This window comes from Pholcus phalangioides, unplaced genomic scaffold (genome assembly GCF_987345545.1).
Source record: "Pholcus phalangioides strain wild (caught in Gottingen) unplaced genomic scaffold, Ppha-v1.0 ptg000011l_1, whole genome shotgun sequence".
In the NCBI taxonomy this organism is placed as follows: Eukaryota; Metazoa; Arthropoda; class Arachnida; order Araneae; family Pholcidae; genus Pholcus; species Pholcus phalangioides.
The window spans coordinates 33,576,672-33,603,014 of NW_028301604.1; the positions used below are offsets into that span (position 1 = coordinate 33,576,672).

The 26,343-nt window shown below is 37.7% G+C and overlaps 1 protein-coding gene across 1 annotated transcript in view; it reads left to right on the forward strand.

Moving 5' to 3' along the window:
• The window catches only part of kra (basic leucine zipper and W2 domain-containing protein kra), a 236,988-nt gene that overhangs the window by 138,311 nt on the left and 72,334 nt on the right, over window positions 1-26,343 (forward strand). The window contains exon 8 of the mRNA XM_089239488.1: window positions 5,426-5,512. Coding sequence (XP_089095614.1) covers window positions 5,426-5,512 — 87 coding nt within the window. The remainder of the gene's footprint in view (window positions 1-5,425; window positions 5,513-26,343) is intronic.

The following is a 26,343-nucleotide window of genomic DNA, read 5'->3' on the forward strand; positions in this document are numbered from 1 at the left end:
TATTTTAGCCAAAAAAGAGGATTATAAAGTAATAAAATCTAAATGTTACTTTATAAGATTACTTATCAAACACTATATTCCAGTGTCAGTAGCTGATCATGCTCTTTTTTCCAAAATGTTTCAAGATTCAGAAATTGCCAAAAAGTTTTCTTCAGGCAGAACAAAAACAGGTGCTATTGCTCGAGCAATGGCTGCTGTTTTTGAAAAATAGTTTTGGCCTTCTGTACTGCTCTATACAAAATCCAGGATTTTTTTTACACTGATATCTAAGATGTTACAGAAAATGTGGACAGCAACTGGACAGGCTTAACTGAACATTTTCTGGCCATTTGATCAGCTACAACTACGGCAAACTTTGTTGAATTGTAGTGTGAAATAGTTTCTGGAAGCCCCCAAAGCAGAATGTGCGAAAATCTGTGACGTACGTCACAGAACAATTACAGCTACTGCAGAACAGTTTGGTCGAATTTTAAGAAAAAATATTTTAAAAAACACATGTATGAGGATTTTTACAGCAGAACATTTCCAGTCAGCCGATTACTCATCGCAGAACAGTGCTAAACATTCTGCTTTGGGGCTAGAAGCTTTTTGAGGCTATTACTGTCGATATCGACTGTCAGATGAAGCGTGCTGAGTAATAAAAATTTTTTCCTTTCATAAATTTCCATTGCAACATGATTATTTTCCCGTAGCTGTGTTTCATGAAACTAATGTCACTATATTGTCACATAATATTGCTTTTCGATTTTGTTAGAGATGTGAGGTGAGAATATTCTCCTGGATGTAAAAATTGGAGAATAATCGAATATTCATAAAACGTGAAAATACATGAGTAGCACAATATTAAATAGACGCCTTTGATGGTAAATTTGTCTATTCTTGGCTTACCATCATTAGAAACATTTTTGCTGTTTGGAATATTGTGGGGGCTTCCCCCTTGAGAACGACCTTCTCATTGTTCCATTTTATTTTATTTTTGTATTTTTCGTCTTCTCATTTTTCTTATATATATATATATATATATATATTTTGCACATTTCACATGTGCAAATAATTTCCACATAATTTTTATTCAGGTATTTTTCATTTCTATTGTTGTAGCTGCTCGATAACGAAAATACCAGTAAACTAAAGAATTTCAACACAACTCTTAAAAAAAAAAATTATCACTTTGGCATATCTCTAGAAATAGCCTTATAATAAGACGGTTAATATTCGTAAAATACTTTATGAATATGTATTGATTCACTAAATTTCACCCGGGAAAAAAACTGATATGAAAATATTATGAACAATATTTATTTGAAAAATTATAAAAAATTGAGTGGGTTTAAATAAATCTTCAAAAATACGCACTTATATTGAAAATTCTTTGATTTTTCTGTATTTATATGCATTCCTCATTTGTGATGAATTTCCAGGTACCTTTTTCCATCAGAAGGACTTTGATGTTGTCCCTCCGCTTGGAGATAATTACTCCACATATCTTTTCTATGTATTCCATATTACGGCTGGCAAAATTGCCATATAGAAATGTGATAAGATGTTTATCGTATATCGCTGGTCGTACAAGGCCAGATATCAGCCGCTGTGGTGGTCGAGTGGTTATAGTGCCGGACTCGTGATGCGAGGATCCGGGTTCGAACCCCACAGTGGTGGTCGGCTGAAGTTGGTTTTCTGTGGTTCCCAACTTCAAGGCGCAAATGCGAGCCGATCTCCCCGTTAAAAAGTCTCGCCATAGAGAGCAACAGTCCTACAACTGTAAATCATTCAACCATAACATTTCACTCATAGTTAGAAAATTTGGGGGCAGATGACAGCACTACACATAACAAGCATTACACCGAAACAAACTTTACGTCAGGTTGCACTACACGTACACGCACATTCCCGCATGTACCGATTCGTTGGGGGGTTACGCGGGGGGGGGGTTGCATGTGGGGTGTAGCAGTAGTAGGTAGGGACTCCAAAAAATGGGTTGGGGATCCATGATGTTCTTAAGTCAACCACCTCGTTGGGCAGTTTGCCTGTTGTGGCGTTGTATTTGTATTTGTATCAGTTTCACCATTAATATCCTCTCACGATTTCAAGAAAATCCCGGATTGGCGCATTGGAACTGTCTAATGAAATTATTAGGCTATGTGAAAAATACAAATTACTTGACTTGTCTAACATAGAAAATTTCAATATTACATGTTAGTGATTCCGAATTTGCTAACAGAGCAGATCGCGTTTCCATGGGTGGTGGTATTTGGTTATTGGACCGTGTATCTGTCATGTGGAGGACATTTAAACAAAAGAGTGTCAGTCTTTCAACCATGGAAGCAGAGTAAATCACCTTGACTGAAGCCGCAAAGGAACTGATGTGTATTGTTCAAATAATATATGAGTGTAATGATATGAATTTATTTTAACTTCCTTCGAATTACAAAAATGAACTCTTGTGCAATAATCAAGCAGTGATTGATTTTTCAAATTCTTCCATTGAAAATAATAGAACCAAGCATATGGATATAAAAGTATCATTTTTTAAGAAATATTGTGTGTGAATGAAAATTAGATTTATATCACATTAATAGTAAGAATAATCTAGCCGATATTTTTACGAAACCTCTGCTTAAATACGGATTAAATTTTGTTGATAAAATTTTCATGAAAGTTTAAATATGTTTAAGAGAATGATCATTGAAATTTTCGTAGTTTTTTATATGACAGTATTTTTTTTCTGATACGATTTCGCATTGAATATTGTTGAATTTGACATTTAAAAGAAAGTGGTCTTGTGTTATGATTATGAACTTTTTTATTTTCGTGATCATGTGAGGGAAAGCAATTGTTGTTCAGAAATGCTGGAAATGTTGATTTTCTTTTCCCATGATCATGCATCTTATGTTGATCCGCTCGTGATGTACTTGCGAGTGTACATCAGCAGGGCTGTAACTAGGGGAGAGCAGACGGGTCTGGTGCCCTGGGCGCTGAACCAGAAAGGGGTGCCGAATTCACCCTTTAACTGCTTTTACATGCAAGAAGTGCCAAATTCTATCCTGCCCCAGGTGACAAATTATCTAGTTGTGTCCCTGTACGTGAGAGTGTACAGTGTGAAAGCATGTGAGAAACCAAAAGAGTTTCATCGAAAACAAGGAATGAGGCCAGTATGACCAAAAAAGCATCCCCCAAATGTGGGGCTGACAAAGCTCCTGTCTGGGCATCCAGGATAATTCTTAGCATTATTTTGTTTTTTCACACTATGAATTCATTGTAGAGGGGCCCGTGAAAGATCCTAATCTATGGTCCTCCTGCAGGATGTGGGGGCCATGCAAAAGTTACCTAGACAGTTTGCAAGTATGTAAGGGATCAAAACAGTGTGCAAGTACAGTATGTGAATAACATAGAGAGCGAGGAGCCAGGTGAGTGGATTACCTGGAGTGTATGCAAGTATGGAATTGATTTTGATAAGCAACATTAGTGAGGGACGAAACGAGTGAACAAGAGTGACCTAGAGAGCGAGAGACTAGGCCAGTGTTAGATCAAAAGAATGACAGTGTGAAAGTATATGAATGACCGAAACTGTGGTTACAAAGTGAGGAACGAGGTCAGTGGGTGACCTATTGAAAGATTGGCCATCAAGAAGTGTGAAGGCATTTGTGCTACCGAAAGTAATTTGGAGAGATGCATGGGGAAGGTGGAAATGTGAGCTGTAGTCAAGAGCGGCAAAATTTGTCATGTGCAGCTCACTTGGCGGCAAAATTGAGAATCCGCCTCTGAACATTTTTTTCCTGAGACAATGTGCTTGATTATAATGCTTTTATTTTTTTTTATTGATTTTATTGCCAGCAAACCTAAACAAATCGTTATGAAAGTACTGAAAAAATACTTTTGTTAGTAGTGAACGCTTCATTGCTTCAACTTTTTAGGAACAAAGGCAAAGTTTCGATTGGTGCATACAGTTCTCCTTCTGAGCAGAGATACAATATTTACCGAGAAAGAGTGAAGTATACCTAAAGAAAGGAGCAAAAAAGATAGGCTCATTGTATTACTTTTGCCAATCCTATGTCGTTCATAGAGATTGCAGACATCTGTCATGGTCTGGAGCATTACAAAGCAATCAACCTCACAAAGAGGCCTCGGTGTCCTGCTGTGCATACAGGGGGGAAGGAAAAATAGCCAGAACTGCTTTTATCATCTTAAAGACCAAGCATTTTTGAAGCAGTTTTGTGTCAACACCTTGAACCGCCAGTCGGTTAAGCTCAGTGCAAGGTTCTTATTTGTTGATCGTATTCTGTCTGCTTGTAAATACATGTAAAATGTTTTCTGTGAATAAATCTGCACCGTCCTGCAAATTGTTTCATTTTCTGCTTATTTCAAGAATTTGTAAGAAGTTATCTAGAACAATATATCATCTTTTCTCATGCAGCAATTACTTTTTCTGATTATAATTATATAACTTAATTTTTAGTATAGGATTCCTTCTCTCCCGTCTATTTTTCCCCTTTTAAATTGGAAAATGGGGGCTCACATTAGGCTTCTTTATGGATAGAGTAGGTTTTTATTCTGAGGTTGGCAGGTCTGCAGTTGCATACATGTGGGCTGACGATATTTCCTCGATAAAAATATGGAAAAATAGCGAATTCTCACCAAAATTATACTAAATATAAGCGAAGTTGCCGATTATTGCTTAAATTCTCGAAAAATCACCAAAGGTAGAAATAAACCATTGCATTGAAGCAGTCAATTTAAATGAATTCTATGGGAGGGGGGGGGGTAAGGTGGACATGATAAATATACAAGATCAATACTTCTATAAATTTTAAAGTTGTAATTATCGTAGTATAATTCATAGGATTGGGAAAATAATTATAATACTGAATTTCAGTATTCATTCTAACTGTAGTGTGGAAGTATAGTAAATAATGTTGAGGTAAAAATAAAAAATGTGAATTCCCCTGTTTATAGGGTCAACTAATAAATTTTCTTAAATAAAAGAGCGAGCTTTTTTTAATGTATTACTTCCATTTACTCTAGGCTGACATCTCCACCTCCCCCATACAGGAAAAACTTCTCTAATGATAATTTATTTTATAACAGCCTTGTTTATTTTTTAATAATGATAATTGAATGGTAAACTCATTCAATTTCAACTGAGATTTTGTGTTAGCTGTGATATCCTTAATTCTGTGATGAACAGTAGTATTTGAAAAGGCATCAAACTAACAGCTTTTTATAACTTGTCATCGAAGTGTTTTTCTTTTTGTTCCCTATTTTGTTTTAATAACTTCAATTCAATTACAAATTTTAAAATTTTTGTGCAAACCACTTGTTTTAACAGTACAGATTAAGAAACCCTGCTGTACGGTATATGATTGTTTAATTATAGAACAATATGTACGTGCATGTATGATGTCTATTGTGTCTCTATTAATTTTAGGAGTTCTTTCCCGTCAGCAAAAGAACCTCTGAAAACCTGAATGTTGCATTTAAAAATAGAGGATTAAGTCAACTGCTGGAATATTTGGTATGTATGATAAAACAGCTATTTAAATTGTAATCTTATCATATTCCTGCGCATTTTGTGGCATGCTGGAAATTTTTTTTCAGAACTTGACTCTTCAGTTCATGTTGATTTTTTTCACTCTGTTTATAATCTTGTTTAATTGATAATTTAGAGTTTGGCGCTATTTTTGTAGCTAGTCTTCTCAATAAAAGTTGACCTTCATGGAGTTTCTTGGAACAATATTTGCAAAAAGTACACAATAATGGATTTATAAGAATTTTCATTTTCCATTTCATCAATTTCAAAACTTACTATTTTAATAGACCACCATTTTTGATCACCTTAATGGTTATACACACGTTCGATTTCTAGCTATAGCAAAACTCATGAACAAGCTTTTTAGCGACCACATTTTTGTTGGCTTTTCTGAGAGAGTACATTTCAACCCACTTCGAAAAGTAATCTACAACAACTAGAAGGTACAAGTTACCTTCACTAGAAACAGGAAACGGCCCCCATTATGTCCAGCCTGACTAACTCAACTAGAAATTCCACCCTGGAACTTTGCATGAAACCATACTTTCGTACGTTATCGTATTTACATGTTTGACATTGAGAACAAGCAAGAACATATTACTTGACAAATTTTCTCATACCTGGCCAATATCCTCGACTCTTAAAAAGTAAGCAGGTCTTATTAACAACCATGTGGCCAGCAGTAGGGTGATCATGTAGCTCATGTAGAAACTCCGACCTACTACTTCTGGAAATTTTTTTTTTCCTTACTAATACTTAAATACAACTTGTCATCTTTGATAACATACTTATCGAAGCATTTCCTATACAAATGTTTCAGACTGTAAAAATAAGAGAATATATCTGTTAACTCTTGTCTCTGTGCCTTTTCTAGTTTTTCCATACATAAGGTCTGAAACAACTTCCCAGAAAGTACATCATCCAGATCGATTTGCTCTGTTGATTCAAGGGCATTACACAATAGTACATCTGGGCCTTGTATACCACTACCTCATTTAAATTCAAACACCAAGGGAAACTCTAGCAATATTAAAGCCCATCTAGCAAGTCTCCCTTCAACCTACGTGCTTCAACAAGCCACGTAACTGAATTATGACATTTCACTATTGTTCCCCTATGATCAGTGGCGTAGCCAGGTTTTGGTCCGTGGGGGAGCGAAATTGTCAAAGGCGCCATTTTTTGTTCGTGCTTAAGGCGCAAACTTAAAATTACGCATTAGTGGAAAGAACTTTTAATTTCCCAATTTATAAAATCAAATTTATTTTGTTTTCAGTTGATGTTATTTTTCAAATTAACTTAATTACCTTTCAATTGACTAATGTATTTTATTTTTTTAATTAATTTAAAAAAATGTAAATTTCATTTTATGTTTTGTGCATTTATACAAATGCAAACACCAAAAACAACTGGGAAGTCATCCTAACAGGTAGTTGGAAAAAAATTTAGATTAAAATATAAAAAATGATAGGGGAATAAAATACAAAGGAAAAAATATATATTTTCTCTAAAATTATTCCAAGATATGAAAGTATAGAGAAATCTTCATGCTTTTCTATTTAATTGCTTTTATCATGTTACACTCTTATCGTAAGCACGTATCACATGTACACTACTTCTATACTCAATCGTAGAAAGACATTTCTCTTACCTAATTTGTAACAAATTAATGTATGCCGGAAAGTTCTTTCTTGTATTATGCGGGACCATAACGTATATATGATATCATAGTTATGCATGGTTTCAGTTCGAGTGGTTTTGCTGTCTTCCATATTAGAAGTAAAACTAACAGATGCCTGAAGTTTCGTGTTATGCAAATACCACGGTGAAAGCGTGCCTGCTCTCTGCGGGAAAGCTTTCCAAACGAAAGATCGGTTAGCATTCGTACCTAGAAATTCAACTCGCTTCAGTCAACAGCCACTGTGCCACTAGTGGAACTCAAACCGGGATGAATCAATCCATCTTGATGCCCACACGATCACAGTGGTTATCACATACTACTAGATTGCAGACGCACAAGCGGAGGGTAGCCCGAATCCAGAAAGGTTTAGGAACTATTGCTTCAAACAAATTAATGTGCGCCAGAAATTGTGGAATGTGCCTGTAATCTATTTAAGTATCTCTGAGGTGTGTTTGTAATGCCACTGCTCATCTTCCGAATCGAAGTGAAAGTGGCAGGTATATGAATTGATTGAAATATTTTTTGTTTTATTATCTACCGGCTTTCTTTGGACATACTATGTAAAGGGGAGTTCAGCTTGAAGTTGAAAAAAAAAGCATTGCGCATAGTATATGTATATTTATTTCTAGTGAAATAAATTCATGCGATGTGTGTTATAACAAATCAGAGAAGAATGGAAATACAGTATGTAGAGTGATGAATGGTATAGACTAGAGCAGGGGTTCTCAAACTTTTTCCATCCACTGTGAACCGTTACTTTAATCAATGCTTGTACGCAGCTCCCCAGAGAAGTTTAACAAAGAATCTCTGAAAAACATTTGGGATGCTCCGCTGTGCCCCCGACAAGGGTTGGTGACGCACAGTTTGAGAATCCCCTGGACAAATAAGTTCTTGGATTTTTCCCCTTGTAATTTGACCAGGGGTGACAAACCTCACGACACCATAGTTCATATTAGAAAGTATTGTATAAGCCATAGTTTCCCAAACTTTTCGTTCCATCGCCCCCTTCTTCAGAAATTTTTTTCTCTCATCGCCACCCAACTCAACCGAACCCATAGGATCCTATGTTAAATCCGTAACTTCTATCGCCCCCCCCCCCCGAACCATTCCATCGCCCACCAGGGGACGATATTGCCCACTTTTGGAAACACACGCTTATACTATAAGCCCTCGGATAAGTGCTAATTGAAAAAAACACTGAATAATCTTTCAAGAGCAGACTCAACGTTTCATGGACACGTTTTGTTTTTCTGAAATAGAGTATACATATGTATCTTCAGTTACTTTTAAACTTTCCTCTTAATACATGGACAATTTGAGCCCCGTTCCAGGTGCCTCAAGTGCAAAAAGGACTTCATGAAGATGAGATCCAGTTAAAATTTTTGAGAGTGATCTGTTAGGCAGACCTTTTTGAACAGGTAAAGTGCCTTAGAAAAGTCCCTTTGATGCCCGTAAGACGACCCTGCGTAGACCACCTATGTGTTGTTGTGGGAAATAAAGAAACAAATAACGCCCAGAATTCTGCTTTAAAAAGCGATGAGTATATATAGTGAATTTTTATTTTATTTCGGAAATATTCAACGGATTCTCAGTGTGTGCGCTTGTGGCTCATCGCCACCCTTTTGTTTTTAAGGACATCTCAACGTGTTGGTGTATTGATGCGTGCTTATTCAGTTCTTTGTAGTGGGTTTTTCTTACATTAGAGCAATGGGTTCTCAAACTGTGTACCGCGACACCCTGGTGCGCCACCAATCTTCGTCAGAGGCACCATGGAGGGGTGACCCTGACAAAGGTTTTTCGAAAATATTTTTTGTTAAACAGCTTTAGGGAGCAGGTGGAGCTCGCGGATAAGCATTGAATAGGGGAAAGGGGCATCTCTGGAGGAAAAAGTTAGAGAATCCCCTGCGTCAGGCTATTGTGGGCAGTCACAGATAAATGATGAAGTCGGGGGGGGGGGCACGGATGCCAAAAGTTTAAGAAATACTGGAATTAATTGGAGAGGAAATATACGTGTCATGAGTTAGCAAACACACCGGCCATAACTTTTTCCAGGGAATAATTTCTCAGATTCGGCACACTGCTGTATATGCATAATTATGAAACAAACATAGCAAAGAGAAACTACACCATAAAAAAAAAACAATGTTTCTGAAAAATTCACATTTTAACATAAAACTCTATGCATTATCACCGTATATAATGTAGTATAATATATTGCCGTACAAACATAGAAGACTAACTTCCTCTCCCATTTTCTACATATCAGAGCACTATTGACCCAAGATTATAGATTTTTTATTTACCCACCTTTTAAGAAAAACTCTTTGAGAACCCCCTTTTGTGCCCCAAAATCTTGGGTTCTTTAGGGCTCAAAAGCTCATATCTGTTTTCCACCTTTTCTTAGTCTTTGACACTACCCTATACACAAGCTAGTAGCTTTTGCAAAGGCACCAGCAGATAGCGAGGCATTTCTATAGTCCGTTTCAGGTTAACTTTGCAGTGAAGAGGAAGCTACGAGGGAACCGCATCACTCGTTGCTATGACAACGAAAGCCTCTTAACCTATGTATCGATGCGCGGCCTCGGTAAGGTATGGCTGATTCTCGCCAATCTCGCAGAAAAAAAATATTTTTTTCGTATAACGTAATGCTTGTAGAAAAAATTGCAGTCAGTAACAATTAGCTAATGAAAAGGAAAAACCATCGTCGATACTTTCAGAAATTAAAGTGCGGTTTTCGAAATTTTTTTTTTTTTTATTGAAAAGTATCTTAGTAACTCCTATTAACCCGGTTTTCACGTTTGAATTTGGGAATAGCCCCGATTAATAATAGTAATAAAAATGATAAGGAAAAATTTAGAATTCTTTTACTCACTTTTCTTGCCGAAATTTCCGTCGCTCACCCACCCGAACGCATATACGTCGATGCCACTTGTTATCACTACAGTTTTAGTCATTTTTTACGGATTCCCATTCTTTGGAATCCTCGCTTGAAGTTGTAGAACTATCTGATTCTCTATTACTTATTAATTGTTGTTGCTCCAACATGTGTTCCATCAGGCCATCTGCAATCCAAAATTCCTCTTCCTTTCAATAACGTGCTTTATGCATTATTGCCAAAAAGAACGGAGCACGTTTTAGCGTGTCTATCTCTGGTGAAAAGATACAACTGTCGCAGAAGGAAAAAATACACTGCAAGCCTAAACCATTGTGGGTCTCTCTCTCTTGCTTATTTATATTTATCTGGAGAGACAGCCTCTGTGTCTGCTGTGGGGGAGAAGTTGGTGTGGACGCAAAAGAGACATTACTTATGTCAACACCCTCCGCTATCGGCTATTGGAATTCAGAAACCACCCCTATACGAACACGGCAAGAAATAGATAATTAAAAAAAAAGGGTTGGGGCGACTGGAACCGTAACCTACACCCATAAAGAGAGTCTCTCACAACGGTATCGGCGCTGTCGTGAAAGAGGGACACTTCCTGTAATCTACGAGTGAATATCTGAATTTGTTGGAGGCTATTTTCGGGAGAAAAAAAAAACTGATTTAATATTCGTCGTAGGCCTATAACTACATTCAAAACTGAATGGAAAATTCAACAAAATGACGATATAATATATATAATTGTGCAACCAAAAAAAAAGCACGACAGTGATATTGGCGGGGAAAATTTCTTGGAAATCGCACCAAAATGTTCTTGAGCTCGCCATGGATTTTTGATGATGGTAACCAATATTTTTTCTAATTTAAAAATTTTAAACAAATATACATTGGTTCAAAACGGTATTTTTTCAGTATCTTTTTCGAAATCATAAAAAAATGTGAAATATTCTATATAAATGATCATCAGAAACCTCCGATGTATGGGAACTATATTTTGCGGCGAAGGAATACACTCTCTACCTTTCTCTTCACTGCAAAGTTAACCTGAAACAAACTATAGACGTTATGAATCTAGCTAAGTCTTCCCCCCCCCCCAGCGTCAAAGGTGGAGTCGACTGATCTAATGTATATATTTCAAGATGAATTGACATAATCATCATGCCCCCCCCCAGACTTCCAAGTCTATCCCCACCTATGCCTCAAGCTCTACATAAGGCGCCCAAAGAAAAGGCGATATTTCTTGAAGCTTGAATCCTAGCCATTACTTCATAGGTTCAGTGGTCTGTCCACAATAGGTTCCCGTGCCTAATTTCTTCAAAATTTCTTCTTAGTCAATGCTCTTGGTGGCCCTTCAGAACAGAATGAGCATTTCGTGAACGCCATATCCTCATACCTATGAAAGGTATTTCTAGGAGCCCTACCGAGAATGACCAATAGCAATAGAAAAACGTTAAAGCTAGAAGCGGGCAAGATTCTGCCCTTTAATAGGGGGGGGGGGACAGAGGCTGATCTGAACATGCTTCCAGATGAAGAGCTTGAGAGCAATTGTCAAAAATAGTAATGAAAACCTACTTTTTTTTTTTCTTCTCTTACGGGTTAGCACAAACTCAATCACTGTGAAACTGTAAGAGGCGCAAATATAAATGTAGATTTTGTTCCTTACTCATCACATTATAGTCAATGAAGGTATAAAATGAAAAAGTCAATATTTTTGAAGTTTTTTAAAGATCAAAAGTCATTTAGAAAAATAGGCGCCAATGTAGGCAAAATTTCGATTGGGGGAGCAATCGCTCCCTCTGCTCCCCCCCCCCTGGCTACGCCACTGCCTATGACCTGAAAACCAATTACAGAACCTTTTGACAGGTCCACACAACTGCAAGAGCCTCTTGTTCCATAACTGGATAATTAGTTTCTGCAACAATCAATGTCCGACTGGCATAAGGCAACAGACGTTCACCCCCTGACTTGACTTTGCAAAATAACTTCTAATCCACCTCCACTAGCGTCAGTATAAATTTTAAGTTGATATAACCAATTCTTGGTTGTAAGAACAGGAGCCTCAACCAAAGCCTTTTTCAATTGATTAAAAGCTGACTGGTGGGTAGAACCCCATCGAAACTTTTTTCCTTTTTTTAATAATTCATATAATGCAAGAGCCTTCTCAGTGAACTTGTTGACCAGCTAATGATACCACCTGATTAGACTTAAAAACTGATGTAGTCGTTTGACATTTCAAGGTTGGGGAAACTGTACAGCCACAACTTTATCGTCACAAACATTCCATCTATTTTTGGTTGAATAAAACCCTAAATATTTTAAATTTTTCCTTCATTAAACAACATTTCTCCCGGTTTCAGTGTAAGACCAACTTAGTTAAGACACTTTAATACCTCTCGTAAATGTTGGATATGGCTTTGAGAATCATTACTATATAAATGACAATGTCATCCGGATAAAATCTCAAAAACGATCCACGAGATGTCTTACTCCCATCATTCGCTGGAAGTTTGCCGGATCGTTGTTAAAGCCAAAAGGCATTGCCTTAAAGTAAAGGTTCTCTTTTTTTGATATTGTGACCTGGTAAATTATTTTTCATGACTCGAGGGCCCGTTCTGCAGTATAGTCTTATTAATTTTAGTTACACATACATCGATTAATAGGTGTCGATTTATATATTTGTTTAGTGAGGAATGTTAATGAGCTCAGTTTTTATTGAATAAGAAGGATGAAATAATTGTTTAACATATTATTCCATAGCTGAAAAATATACATTCTGTCTCTCTAATCATCAAAAATTCATATTATACCATAGTCACTTTATTATAATTAAATTGAGCATTTGTATTCTTAATTACGACATAAAATCAATGAGAAAAATCTGTGCACATAGCAGAGTTTTTGGAGGAATTACTAAGCAACAGAAAGATGTCAAAAATTGAATTTACTGTTCCATATCCCTACTAATTATTGTAACAATCAGAGTGTGCTACATTTTTCAAAGAACTGTGTTTAAAATCACCAAAGTAAACACATTGATATTAGATTTTTCTTTGTAAAAGATTTATTGGAGAAAATGAATTTATATCATCTCATGTATGTGGAAAGAAAAATATTGCTGATATGTTAACAAAACCTACATGTAATGAAAAATTGTTTTTTTTGCAAATATTTATTTTCATGGAAAAAAATTAAAAAGGGGAAGGGTGTTTTGTTGGAATGTTTCCCTGCTTTTATGCGCGTGCTTGAACCAGTTGATCCAACGCTGTATGCAAATTGGCACCTTGCTCTCATCCTCACGGGAGCGCGGATGTATATCGACTGGTTTTTCTCTATGTGGTGTCGTCTTTTCTGCGCGAATGCCGGAATTATGTTATTTTATTGTCTTCTGTATTTTTGATGATCGTAAATGATCTTTTTTTTTTTTTTTTTTTGCATATAGTTCGAACTTCCGATCGTTGTTTTTCTTTGTACAACTCGGTCGGTGCGCTTTGCCCCTAACACTCTTCCACCTAAGGCGAAACCTCTTGTACTGTGTCTATAGAAACAAGTTTTCTTCCTCTTCCAGGACGAACAATCAATGATCCTGTGGTTTCAAATTTCGTTATCATACTCTGAAGGTTTTTAATATTCATTGGACCTTTTCGAATCCTTTTCCATGTCCGATATTTCCATAGAGCAGTTACTGTGGAATTGCTGTTTTGGTAAAACAATTTGACCAAGAAAGCATGATCACGTAAACTTATCATTGTGAGCAGCAAACACCGAGAAACAAGATTTCCGCAAATGTTTCTAGGTTTTATAACAGCTGCTGCATGACATCACATAAATTTACATGTTTACTACAGGAATTCCAAGTTAAACGCCGTCTGGTGGTGACATATGCAATTGATTCTTTCCCCTGGAACACACATTCCAATCACTCCATGAAGTCCTCCACGAAATTTCACACTTTTCTGATGACTGGTTCTGCCTGTAGGCTACTTTAAAATAGGGTCTTTTAATTATGGATGCCCTGTGTATCTGTGCGAGTATCATTCTTTCTAGGAACTTCCTGCCTTACAAATCCAACATTTTCTCAAGGAATTTATGAAATTTCTTCATCTTCCTTTTCAGATTCAGAATCACTGGATGTCAAAGGCATGCACTTATTACTTCTAGGGTCCAGTAAGTCTCTCTCTGTGGTACGATGAACAGGTTTGCCAAAACACATAGTTATAATCATTTTGTTTTAACCCTTCAACAGGGAGTGGCATATATATCCGCTCAAAAAATTTGTGGTTAATCTGGTAAGCATTGTATATATCCGGCTGGCCTGATCAGTTGCCTTACCCTACTTTGTGTAAATCGGTCACCTGTAGTGAATTTATATGCTATAGTCCCGTGATTCAAAGATCCAATCAATTCAACAGGTAATAATTAGTGAACAAGGCACGTTCCAGATCAAAACATGTATTACTTCAACATGCTTTAAACAAGTTACACGTTAGAGTTCAATAGAAAACATGTTAGTTCTGAAATAAACTACTACACTCTTATTCCCAAAACAACAAGAAAGATCTTGCCCAATACAGCTGAGGATCAACTCCTATTATTAGTGAGACATCATTGAACAACTCGTAAGTCCTACGTCGAAAACGAAGTGTCCCGTTTTCAGGTGAGGTAGACAATGTTGACCACTTGAGGAAGCTCACCTCAGGAGCCTATAGGAGTCTGATCACCATTTCGAAGTTGCACCACTTGAACTCGCTGAATCACACGCATTGGCGAAACATGCTAACGATCATCGGCACTACGTTGAAGGCCTAGTTATACATAACTGCAGGCTGACGTATTATTTTAAGGATCACCTGACTCTTTCAAGGGACCAATTCCCAACTGACTAGAACGCATGATAAATGACTATTAGTTGACTAGAAGATAATATTTGAAACAACTACCCGGAGTAGTCTAGCTTAGGAAATCACTTTTTTACGACATTAGTAACACTACATCAACTAGTTGTTAGTCACCCATCAACCCCACTGAGTGGAGGGAGTAGAACAAACTGTTTGAAGATTGAATGCAACGCTTCTGGTTTATCCAGCCTCTGTTCTTGACGCACTCAAAGAACACGTTTCCTCAGGCACATCAGGAAAACTATAACATCACTACGTTGATTTGCATATTCTGTCAACAATAGTAATTATTTTGGATATTCTGTATTTGTGGTTGGTAGCAGTTCAATAATCACGAATGAAGCCGGCTGGACTTCACCCACGGTATCGGTAAGGCTATTGAGACAGAGACAATGGATTATACGTAACCAGCAAAAGTCTGTGGCCCTCTAATTTGATAAGGTAATTGCAGGGATGGGATTGCTGTGCCATTAGCAATTTCCTGGTACATACTGGGCCACAACGTTGATTTTCCGAGAAAATTTGGCGCTTCTGCGCCAATCGGGGTTCTCCGAAATTTCACTCTTCAACTTTCGCTTTCGATGATGTCATTTGAATCATGCTGTGATGTCAACCTCGGCGTTGCTACTGTGACTTATAACAAACCTTTGTGTATGTTCCGGTTTTTTTGTAGAATTCATCAAGATAACCGGTTCTCCCAAGGTTTCCCATATTTGTGTGTGAAAATAGTGCGTCCGTATTTCAGATTCCGAAAACTCTCGTTGTCTCCGATTGATTAAAAAATCTAATTTCGAGCTAAAAAAAGTTAGGGTTTTTTTAACCTATCGGAGACGACACAGGTTTTCGGAATCTGAAATGCGGACGCACTATGTTTGCACCATCGAGCTGGAGGGAGTATGACGTCAGCGGTTTCTGCCTTGGCAGTGCTGAGAACGGCGTCCGCAACATCATTCGTCGGAAGATCACGTGACTCGGTGAGAACACGCACAATCCCCCGTTATTTTCTTATGGCATAAATAGGAGTTTAAAACAATAAATTAATGAAATAATTTCAGCATCGATGAGATAATTCCAAAATTAATGAAATAATTTCAACATCGATGAGATAATTCCAAAATTAATGAAATAATTTCAACATCGATGAGATAATTCCAAAATTAATGAAAGAAAATTTCTAGAATTAAATAGATAATTTCAGTTCCAAAATAAATGAAATATAATTCCAGCATTAATGAGAGAGAGAATTCTAGTTTTAATGAAAGAGAATTCGTTTTAATGAAAGAGAATTTTAGTTCTCCAAAATAAATGAAAGTTATAATTCCAGCATTAATCAAAGATAATTCTGTAATTAATCAAAGATAATTCTGTAATTAATCAAAGATAATTCTGTAATTAATCAAAGATAATTCTGTAATCAATTAAAGATAATTCTGTAATTAATTAAAGATAATTCCAGAATTGTTGAAAGAGAATTCCAGAATTGTTGAAAGAATAATGAAACAGATAATTCAGCATTGATTCACAAGTAAGGAGTCCAGATCAGACTCATCTCGACTGCATCAAATCCAGGAAGTCCTTTCAGATAAATGTTTTGGTGAAAGCTTTGTTTCTGAAAGAAGCATCAGAACTTTTGAACGGCTTTCTTACATTATTTGAAAAAGAGAAGCCCCTCATACACATTTTGTATGATGAGCTACGAGCTCTTGTTAGAAAAATTATGGCACGTTTCCTGGAATCTGAACATATTCAGAATGTTAGAATTGCTGAACTTCAGAATTCAGCTATAGAAAAAAGTGAAAACTGGAGGAAAAATGTGGTTTTTGGTGCTGAAATAGAATCCAATCTTGCTGAGTTGGGGGAATGTTCTCAACAAAAAATTTCTATTAGGTGCTAGATCATCAAGCATCTTGCTCAAAGTTTTACCTTTTGAGAACACCATGCTGGAAAAAATGAAGTGTTTGCATCCCATTTTCCAACTGGAAAACTCTTCATTATCATGTATTAAGTACATTTTTTCAAAGCTACCGCAAGTTTGTCCTTCGGATACCCCTGTTCTCTTGGATTAATGGATTTCTCTGCAGTGTGAAGATATACATGCGAGTTATCAAAGGTTAGATAAGTATTGGGGATCTATATTTGATCTGAAAAACTTGGATGAAAGTGCAAAATTCAAAATTTTGCTTGTTCTTGTCAAAGCGTTATTATGTCTTGCCCACATGGAAATGCAGACTGCGAGAGGGGCTTGAGTGTAAACAAACATTTCCTGCAACATAGATCAAATCTTTCTATGAGAAAGTATCAATGGCATTAGGCAAATAAAATCTTATGTACAGCATTCTCAAAATGCTAAAGATATTGATGTCGATGCCAATCTTCTGAAAGCTGTTCACAGCTCGCATCAGAAGTACCAAGACAGACAGCACCAAAAAGCTTTTCATAAGAAAGTTCCACGACCAGATGAGAATCAAAGACTAAAAGCAGAAGAAAGGGAGTTGGAAATTCAGTTATCATCAAAAACTATGCCGAACACTGCAGAGAAAATGATAGAAGTGGGATGAAGAGAAAAAACTTTGTAGACATCGTAAACACTGAAAGAAAAAAATGTGTAGTGTTCTTGAGAAATTGGAGGAAAACAGTCATGAGTCAACGAAATGTCATGAGGTTTTTTTTTTTAATGTATGCTTATTTGTTTGATTTGTAAACTTTTACATTTTCTTCTTACGCCCAGCTTGGATTATGACTAATTTTTACGTCCCTACAAGTGGATGCAAGTTTTATCAAACGTATAAAACTGATTTTTGACGCCAGAACCCTATAACTGGTTAAAATGTTCAAAATTGAATAATCTGATTATCTCGGTTCAAAAAAATTTCATTTTTGACAAAAGGTAGTAATGATTCTGTGCACTGCTCCGAAACACTAAATTTACTGCTCCAAAACTGCTCCGAAAAGAGTCAACAGCAATCCCATCCCTGTAATTGAAAACAATTATTTCTTTACAATGAATAATAACATACATCGAACTTAATCGCGAAGTCATTCCGACATAACCGGGTCTTCACTCGGGGAAGGACCTATTGTTAGCTAGTTAACTGGGGGATTATTGGGATATCTGTAGCACGTAACATGAAACACAAAGGGGCGATACATTACACACCATGCAGTTGACTAGCTCCTCCAATATTCAGAAGAAATCATGCCATTGTAGGATGCTCTATACAGCAACACAATACAGAAAGCACACTAACACTGCTACACTGGTGTAAGAAATAAAGAGAATTTGCAGACTTTGTCTATTATCTCTAGAACTACCGTACCGATTTTAATGAAATTTGATATGTACATGCATTGATACAATACAAAACAAATAACCATTCAATAATTGTAATACACACGCATGATCGTGCATAACACTCGTTGGAGTCGGAAGGTATGAAACAGCGGTTGCAGAATAAAAAAAATGGGTTAATGGGGTGTATGGTCCCCTCTTACAGATATACAGGTCTCGCAGCATGATTCCATACTTGAAATAAGGCAGTTTATCATTTCCTGTGGCAATTGGTCCCACTCGTTCAGCAACGCTGTTTTCATTCCCTGTGTGACACACCGGGTCACGTCCTTGTTTCGTCAGTCATCTTACAAAAAACTTCTAGGTTTAGAAATAGGCTTCACTCACCTTAACAAAAAGTCTAAGTTCGTAACATGGAGGTAACCAGCAACAGCGCATGAACTGAGAACCATCGATGCAGTGGCACACTCTTATATAGCGGAAAAACCACGGCAGCCAAAGGAGCCAACCAATCCCAGGCTTTGGTTTCAGGTGATGTCATAGAAAAACGGAGGGAACGACCCCTGGCGTCAAGGTCGTCAGGACCAAGTCATGACGTCACACAAGAATAGTAAATGATCCTGCCGTTAGACTCAACCAACTCCATTATCAATAGAGTTGTTAACTGAAAACAAGAACAAAACACTGCAAAAGTATGGGTGTCTGCGGCCACCCACACCTTAACACAACTACATAGTACATTTCCTTACACCTGGATGGTTCCCGGAGGGGGGTTGCAATTGCCCTCCCCAGAGCGTCCCAGACATGTTCTATAGGGTTAAGGGCTGGAGATCAGGCTGGCCAATCCATCCGGCGAATATCCTCACTCTCTAGAAAATCGTTGAGCAGAAGAGCTCTATGTGGCCTCTCGTTATCGTCCATTGAAATGAACTCTGGGCCAACTGCACCCCTGAAAAGACGAACATAAGGCTCCAAGACCTCATCCCTATACCTCACCAGTCACAGTGCCTCTTTCAAAGACATGGAGAGGTGTGCGGCCATCCAACATGATGCCTGTCCAGACCATTAAACCTCCTCAGCCATAATGGTCGATTTCGTGGACATTGGAGGGTAGGTAGCGGGTCCCTGGTTCTCTCCATATGACGTACTGCGAGAATCGGTGCTTAGGCTGAACTGGGACTCATCAGTGAAGAGAACGGTCGACCATTGATCCATACTCCAATCTCTATGCTCTCTGCACCATGATAAACGGATTCTCCTGTCCGTAGAAGTGAGCGGGACGCAAACAGCAGGTCTTCTTGCAAACAACCCTCTCTCATGAAGTCTTTTGGAAACAGTCACCCTTGATACACGGGTTCCTATGGCTGCATACAAGTCACGAGAGAGCTGAGAAGCTGTAGCAGTCCTGTTACGCCTCACTATAATCGACAAATGGTGATCTTCTCTTGCCGTCGCGGCTCTTGGACGACCTTGCCCAGACTTTCTCTCGATGGATCAGGTATCCTGGAACTGTTTCCATAAGTCACACACGACGCTGGGCGTTGAATTGAACTCTCTACAAATCTGGACTAGAGATTGGCCTTCTTCCAGCCTCCCTACAATTCGCCACCTCATTCCGTCATCTAAACATTGGTGGTTACTCATTTTTACTGTTACAATTTGAAATTAAAAGATTGCTGCAAAATAACACCAAGAAATTCGCCGAGGTGTGCTAGCGAACGAAATGAGTCTTAACTTACGTGCGCTTATAAAGCCTGTTTCTCTACTGGCTCTACCTACACACACATGTACGCTTACGTATTTGACGTACAAGATTTGTATTTTTGTCTAGAAGCAGTGGTTTTACATTCAGTTCAGTTCTTTTCATGAAATTCGATAAAATATTCAAATTCTCTTAATTTACACTGCTGGCCACCCAAATCGCAACACCAAGAAAGACAAGAGATATCGCAACAATATTTATTTTGTAGATAACATGTTGACCAAGCATCAAATGATTAAATTTATAGACTTCTGTGAAGTGTGGTTCCTGCCAAAATCAGTAGCCAGAGTAGCCGCCATTGTTGGAGATCACCGCTGCCACACGCCTCGGCATTGATTCAAAGAGACTTTGGATGTGTTCTTGGGGTACAGCAGACCAAGCAGCTTCCACGCGTTGCCAAAGTTGATCTGGTGTGGCAGAGTGGGATGTAATCTGGGTCAATCGTTGAGCAACCATGGACCACGTGTTTTCTATCGGCGAAAGATCCGGAGAGCAAGCTGGCCAGGGAAGCAATTCAATCTGGCGATTGACGAAGAACCTTTGGACAATGCGTGCCACGTGTGGTCGCACATTATCCTGTTGAAATATGGCTGTGGGCAAACCCTGAAGGTAAGGAGGGACAACTGGCTCCAACACCTCGGAGATGTAGCGCTGGCTTTTTAAAGTACCGGCAATGCGTACTAGAGGAGTGCGAGAGTGATATCCAATACCGCCCCATACCATAATACCCGGTGCAGGACCAGTGTGGCGGTGCATAACGCAGCTGTTCAGCATCCTCTCTCCACGGTGTCTTCAGACTCGAATCCGACCATCGTGGTGTTGCAGACAGAAGCGTGACTCATCAGTAAAGACAATTTCATTCCATTGTGCCATCCACATCCTTCTTTCATCGCACCATGTGCGGCGGAGACGTCTGTGGTTCTGCGTCAAGGGTAGATGAAGCAATGGACGTCTTGCGGACAGACCACTCTGCTGTAAACGGCGTCGAATGGTACGCGCAGACACTGGATGATGCAGTACAGACTGAATGTGCTGTGCTATGGTTCGTGATGTGGCTGAGCGATCCGTCACTGCCATACGCACAATACGCCTGTCATCACGTGAAGTGGTGCACTGAGGTGGATGCGATCGAACACGTCGGTCCGTCGTACCCTCCTGCATCCAACGATCACATATCCGCATTACAGTTGTTTGGTTTCGTCCAACACGACTACCGATTTCCCTGAAAGATAATCCACAATCTCGGTAGGCCACTATCCTTCCTCTTTCGAACTCGGATACTTGATCAAGAGATGATCGCGGTTTTCTACGAGGCATAATTGATCGTTTTTTTGAAAAAACCACAAGAAAAACACAATTGCCGTATTTCAAATCGTCGAAGTCTCAAAGCCTTAAATAGCGCTTTGAAGTGGCGCCACAGGCGCGCGTGATGTGCGTCTGTGCTGAAATTCTAATCATTTGCATATCTCCCCTCCGCTAATGCATGTTGTAAATTTCATATTATTTGCATGCTTCCTTCAGGGTGTTGCATTTACGGTGGCCAGCAGTGTATTTCACCAGTGTATTATCCCTTGCATTGTAACTGCTGTCTCGAGGAGCAAACGTGCAAAGTGTTGTTGTTAAAGAGAATTGTTGAAGTTGTTTCTGTTATGTGAAATGTTTTTCCCCCCTTGTCCAAAAATAGATTTGACACTTATTTTAAGTTTATTCAATTATTTCTTCTTTCGTGTTTTTTTGAAAAACTCAGGTGATGATTAGTTTAGAAATAAATTTGATGCAGAAACTTAAGTTTCAAAATAACTGAACCTTAAACCCACCCCTTGAGGTGAATTTTTTTTTTCCATAAATTTTTTCATCATAAACTGACATATTTCCCACTGAACTATGCTATATAAAATTATCCGTGGTCACTTAAACTTTGATATTGTAACCCCCAAAGCAGAATGTGCTGAAATCTGTGAAGTACGTCGCAGAACAATTTGGAAGAATTTTAAGAAAAAGTGCAAAAAACACTGTTACAGGTATGGGGTTTTTTACTGCAGTTCATTTCCAGTCAGCCGAGGGCTCATCGCAGAACAGTACTAAACATTCTGTTTTGGGGATTGTTACTAAGCCATCCATCCTATATCTCCAACAGACTGAATCGTCCCCAATAATTAAATTTTATTTCTGCTTTTTCTTATTTTAAATTTAGTTTTTTCTCATTCTTATAGTTAGATGGAACTAACTCTCTCCCGTCAACTATCATTGATCAGTCTGTCACAATCAAACGCATTCTTTTGCATCGGTCTCGAAAAATAATATCTTATGAGTAAATGTCATGAATTTCCCAATTTCACCGTTTGTTGATTTTTCAACTATATCTGTGCGCATTATTTTCTCTATAACCTCACACTTTATAAATCAAGTTTTTTACACTGCTGATGCATTCCAAAAACATTCAATGGTGACCAATCCAGTCCTTTATCCTTCATAAAATTAATCAAAAACTTTATTGAAATTTGAAAATTTCACTGCCTGTTATGTTTGCAACTAATTCCGAAACACTTGAAATGTTTTCTGTCACGTCATTAGCACTGTGATCAATGAACCAAATGTACGTGAGCAAAATGCTATTGTTTTGAAAATCAGTGGATTCATCCAGTTGTATTACAAACAATTTTGACATCTTTATTTTTTTCTGTGAGTTGCATTTCGGTGTCTAGTGCCATGATTGCTCCTTTCTATAGTGTCATTTGACAATCGAATGTCTTTCATTTTATTTGCCGTAGACTGGCCTAACACTTCTTGGCAAGCAGTAATCAAAGAAGGCTTGATGAGTTCTTCGCCAATAGTATACAGTTTTTGCATTTTTCTATTTGTAACGATGTCAAATATGACGTTAGTAGTGAATTGTCAGTCGCAGAAGTTTGAGTAATAATTTTCTTTTCTGCTTGAAGATCACCTTTTTTGCACATGAAGTCAATAGGTTTGCTCGCAAAATCAGGATGTTAAGTGCTGAGATCTTCCATGAGACGTGATGGCTTTATTTTCATTTGCCAATACAGTAGCACAAATAACACATTGAGGTCTTGGCAATGGGCCGGTGTCAGGGCAAATAATGATACCAAATTTCAAATAATCATTGTATTTACAGATGAACGTTGGCTTTTTTTTTTTTTAAGTGACAATTTTTCTTCCTTGTTTTGCACGTCCTGAAACTAAAGATGGTCATTCTGCTGGCTTCATTTGGTGAAATCGGTATTTTTAGTTTCAATTTCGATGAATCTTATTCATGATGAAATTCAAATTTGCACACTTATTTACAAATCAAAAAAATTAATACTGCAACAAAAAAAATTATAAAAATGAAAAACGTCAGGAAAAAAAAATCTAAATAAGTTTGCACATAGCACTAACTCTTTCTCCCTCGAAGAAAACAGTACTACACAATTTTTAGAACCAGACACAGACTACTTCGACATCTGATTAAGCTTTATGTCCTTTATACAGTATTTCCTGTGTACCTTGTTGTTTGGTGGCTGACATTTGCCGTACAAATGAGAAAGGGGAAGATTTCCCTATTCGAAGTTGTAATTAGATGTGTAAGAGCATTTCATAATTTTCCTAAAAGGTGTCTAAGTGTCCGACATTCATGACGGATTCTTGAAAGTCTCACTACAAAAAAGGAAGGAAAAAGTTCTTTGAGGGAAGACGACCAGACTGTCCTGCACCCCATTTGCATAGTCTTGCAAACGAGGATCACCCTCACAAAGATATTCCTACGGGAGTTGAACAAAGGGTTCTTCCTCCTCTTCACTCATGGCTATTCCTGTTTGTGGCAGTGGAAATCGTTCGCTCGTTTTCATTCGGATGTTTTGAATTTTGTTGGCAGAGATTTCGATTGTCTTGCTTATGGGAAAAAAGTTCCTGAAGTAATTCCGTTATTATGTTCATGAAAACTGCATAGCAAATAAACAATTAAAATGATCCGAAAGAGCATCTCTCATGGCCCGGCACGATCAATGCCAAGGCCCGACGGTTGAGAAATGCTGCCCTAACTTTTTCCTTATTATATTTGGCCCATCATGCAGACTACCAGATCTGGCCGAACCATCCAGGATAGGCATTTCACTTTTATTCCGTGGGTGGGACATAGTGGCAGAATGTTGTTGGCTGCTGCACAGTGTTTTGGTCAGAGAAAGAGGATTATTTTACAACTACAGTTACTTATGAAAGAATGACAATGACAATACCTCAGATGAGCTTTGAGAAAGAGGCGTGGTTACTATTTTTTGAAATTTCACTAACATTTAGATTTTCATTGAAACTAGTAAAAGATCTGCCAGCTAGCTAAAGGTTTGATTATTAATCGAAGAATTTTTTCGTAGTACAATAGGAAAAAAAAAGAACATTAATTTTAATACTTTTTCCTTTTTTATAATTATTAACCATTATGTGATAATGTAAAAGTGAGCAAGAGAAGAAAGAGTTGAAAAAAATTCATCACAATTAATGCTCCCTTCTGCTGTAAATATCCCAAATTTGTTTATCACATACATTCTTAAAAATAAAACAGCAAAGATGAAAAAGGTCATAAAATGAAACACCACTCTTCCATCGTAAGTAGATTTATCCTCAAATGAATATAAAATCGATTATGTATTACTTTCAGTGAAATTGGAAATCTAAATGGATGCCACTCCAATAACTTGATAACTGAGCACAACCTTATAAGCCCTGTTCTCATGTGCTTTGGTGATAATTATTGGCATGACAACTTTTTTCCCCTCGTAGGGAAGAAAAAGGTGGGAGAGAAGCTCATAAAAAAAGCCTATCTTTCTTGGGGTGGATGGATTGGAGGTCGACACCGACCTTCTTTCCCATAATCCTTTGCACCGCGAAAACTGCTACAAGCTCCTTCGTCAACCATCTTGAATCAATCACTTCCGTTCAACCTACGTAACCAGTGACGACTTCTGGAAAGAAGAGGGGGGATTACCGGCATAAACTTAACGTCATGTGAATGGTTTGTAGCGAAAATCCCCGCTACTGGGAACTTCCCGGGATGTTTTATGGTACATGTGAACGGGGCTATAGTGAGAATTCTGAATCTAATTATCGGATTTAAAATCTTCATGAACTCATATAAATATGAAGCATACATATTTTTTTTCGGTATAAATAGAAATAAAATTTTATTTACTGAAATTGCTGGGAAGGGGTGGGGAACATCATCTTCGGGGTCAAAGTTTCAGGTTTTTTTGTTTCATTGACCTAGCATCAAAAGTTTTTTTTGTATGCATTGCTGTCTTGCTAATAATGTTTCATATTTTAGTTACTAGCACCTTAGAATGGACCACAAAATTTATTTTCTGACATTTTTATGAAACATTCTATGAATGTCTAAATTCAGATGTACTATACATCGGACCCATTTGATTCTGAAGGAATAAATGTCGAAAAAGACAACTAAATATTATTGTATTTGTGCACCACTGTCCTTATTGTTAATTAGCTTACAATTTGAAATTATTTCTTGAAGATAACCGAAGTTCGATCTTTCCATATTTTTCCTAGCTGTTTGTTTTTCTAGCAAAACATGCACACACCAAGAAAATCGGAAGTTTCTAACAAAAAAGTAGTTAAATATCTGTAAAACTGAAAGAAATTTTCATTTTTATGTATTTAGTGTGAATTCAATCTTCCACATTCAACTGCAGTGGTTTTCAAACTTTTGTCACTAGTGGCCATGACCCCCACATCCTGGAGCAGGGTGCCTAGGATCTTTTGCAAGCTCTCAGCACAGACTTACATGGGTCCTTTTAAGATGAATTTATACATGAAAAAATCAAAAAATAATTATCTCCCAGACCCCAGGACTGGTTCCCTGTCAGCTCTACCCTTGTGAGGGTCATGCTCGTGGCTCCCTTGCGCTGTTCATAGTTCATCTGTGGCTCTCAAAATAGTTTAGTATATATATTGTACATCCATAAAAGAACCAGTTTAAAACATAAATAGGCACACACACATCAATATTTCCAGCTCGTTGTGATGCCTCTCGTAAAAGATATGCAATGCCCCTAGGAGCTGCAACGCACACTTTGAGAAACGCTGCCCTGCCGGCTTAAAATTAGTGATAAGAAAACTAGAATAGATTTCGATAACACCACTCCTTGTCTCCAACATTTTCAGCCTCTGATCCACTTGAAAGTGGGCAATAGATGTATGAGAATATAAGGGCTTTTATACAGGCGAGTTCCAAGAGTTATAGGCCAGGCTAATTTTATCTTAATACATATATGCTTATAACAATAGCAGAATTTGGGTTG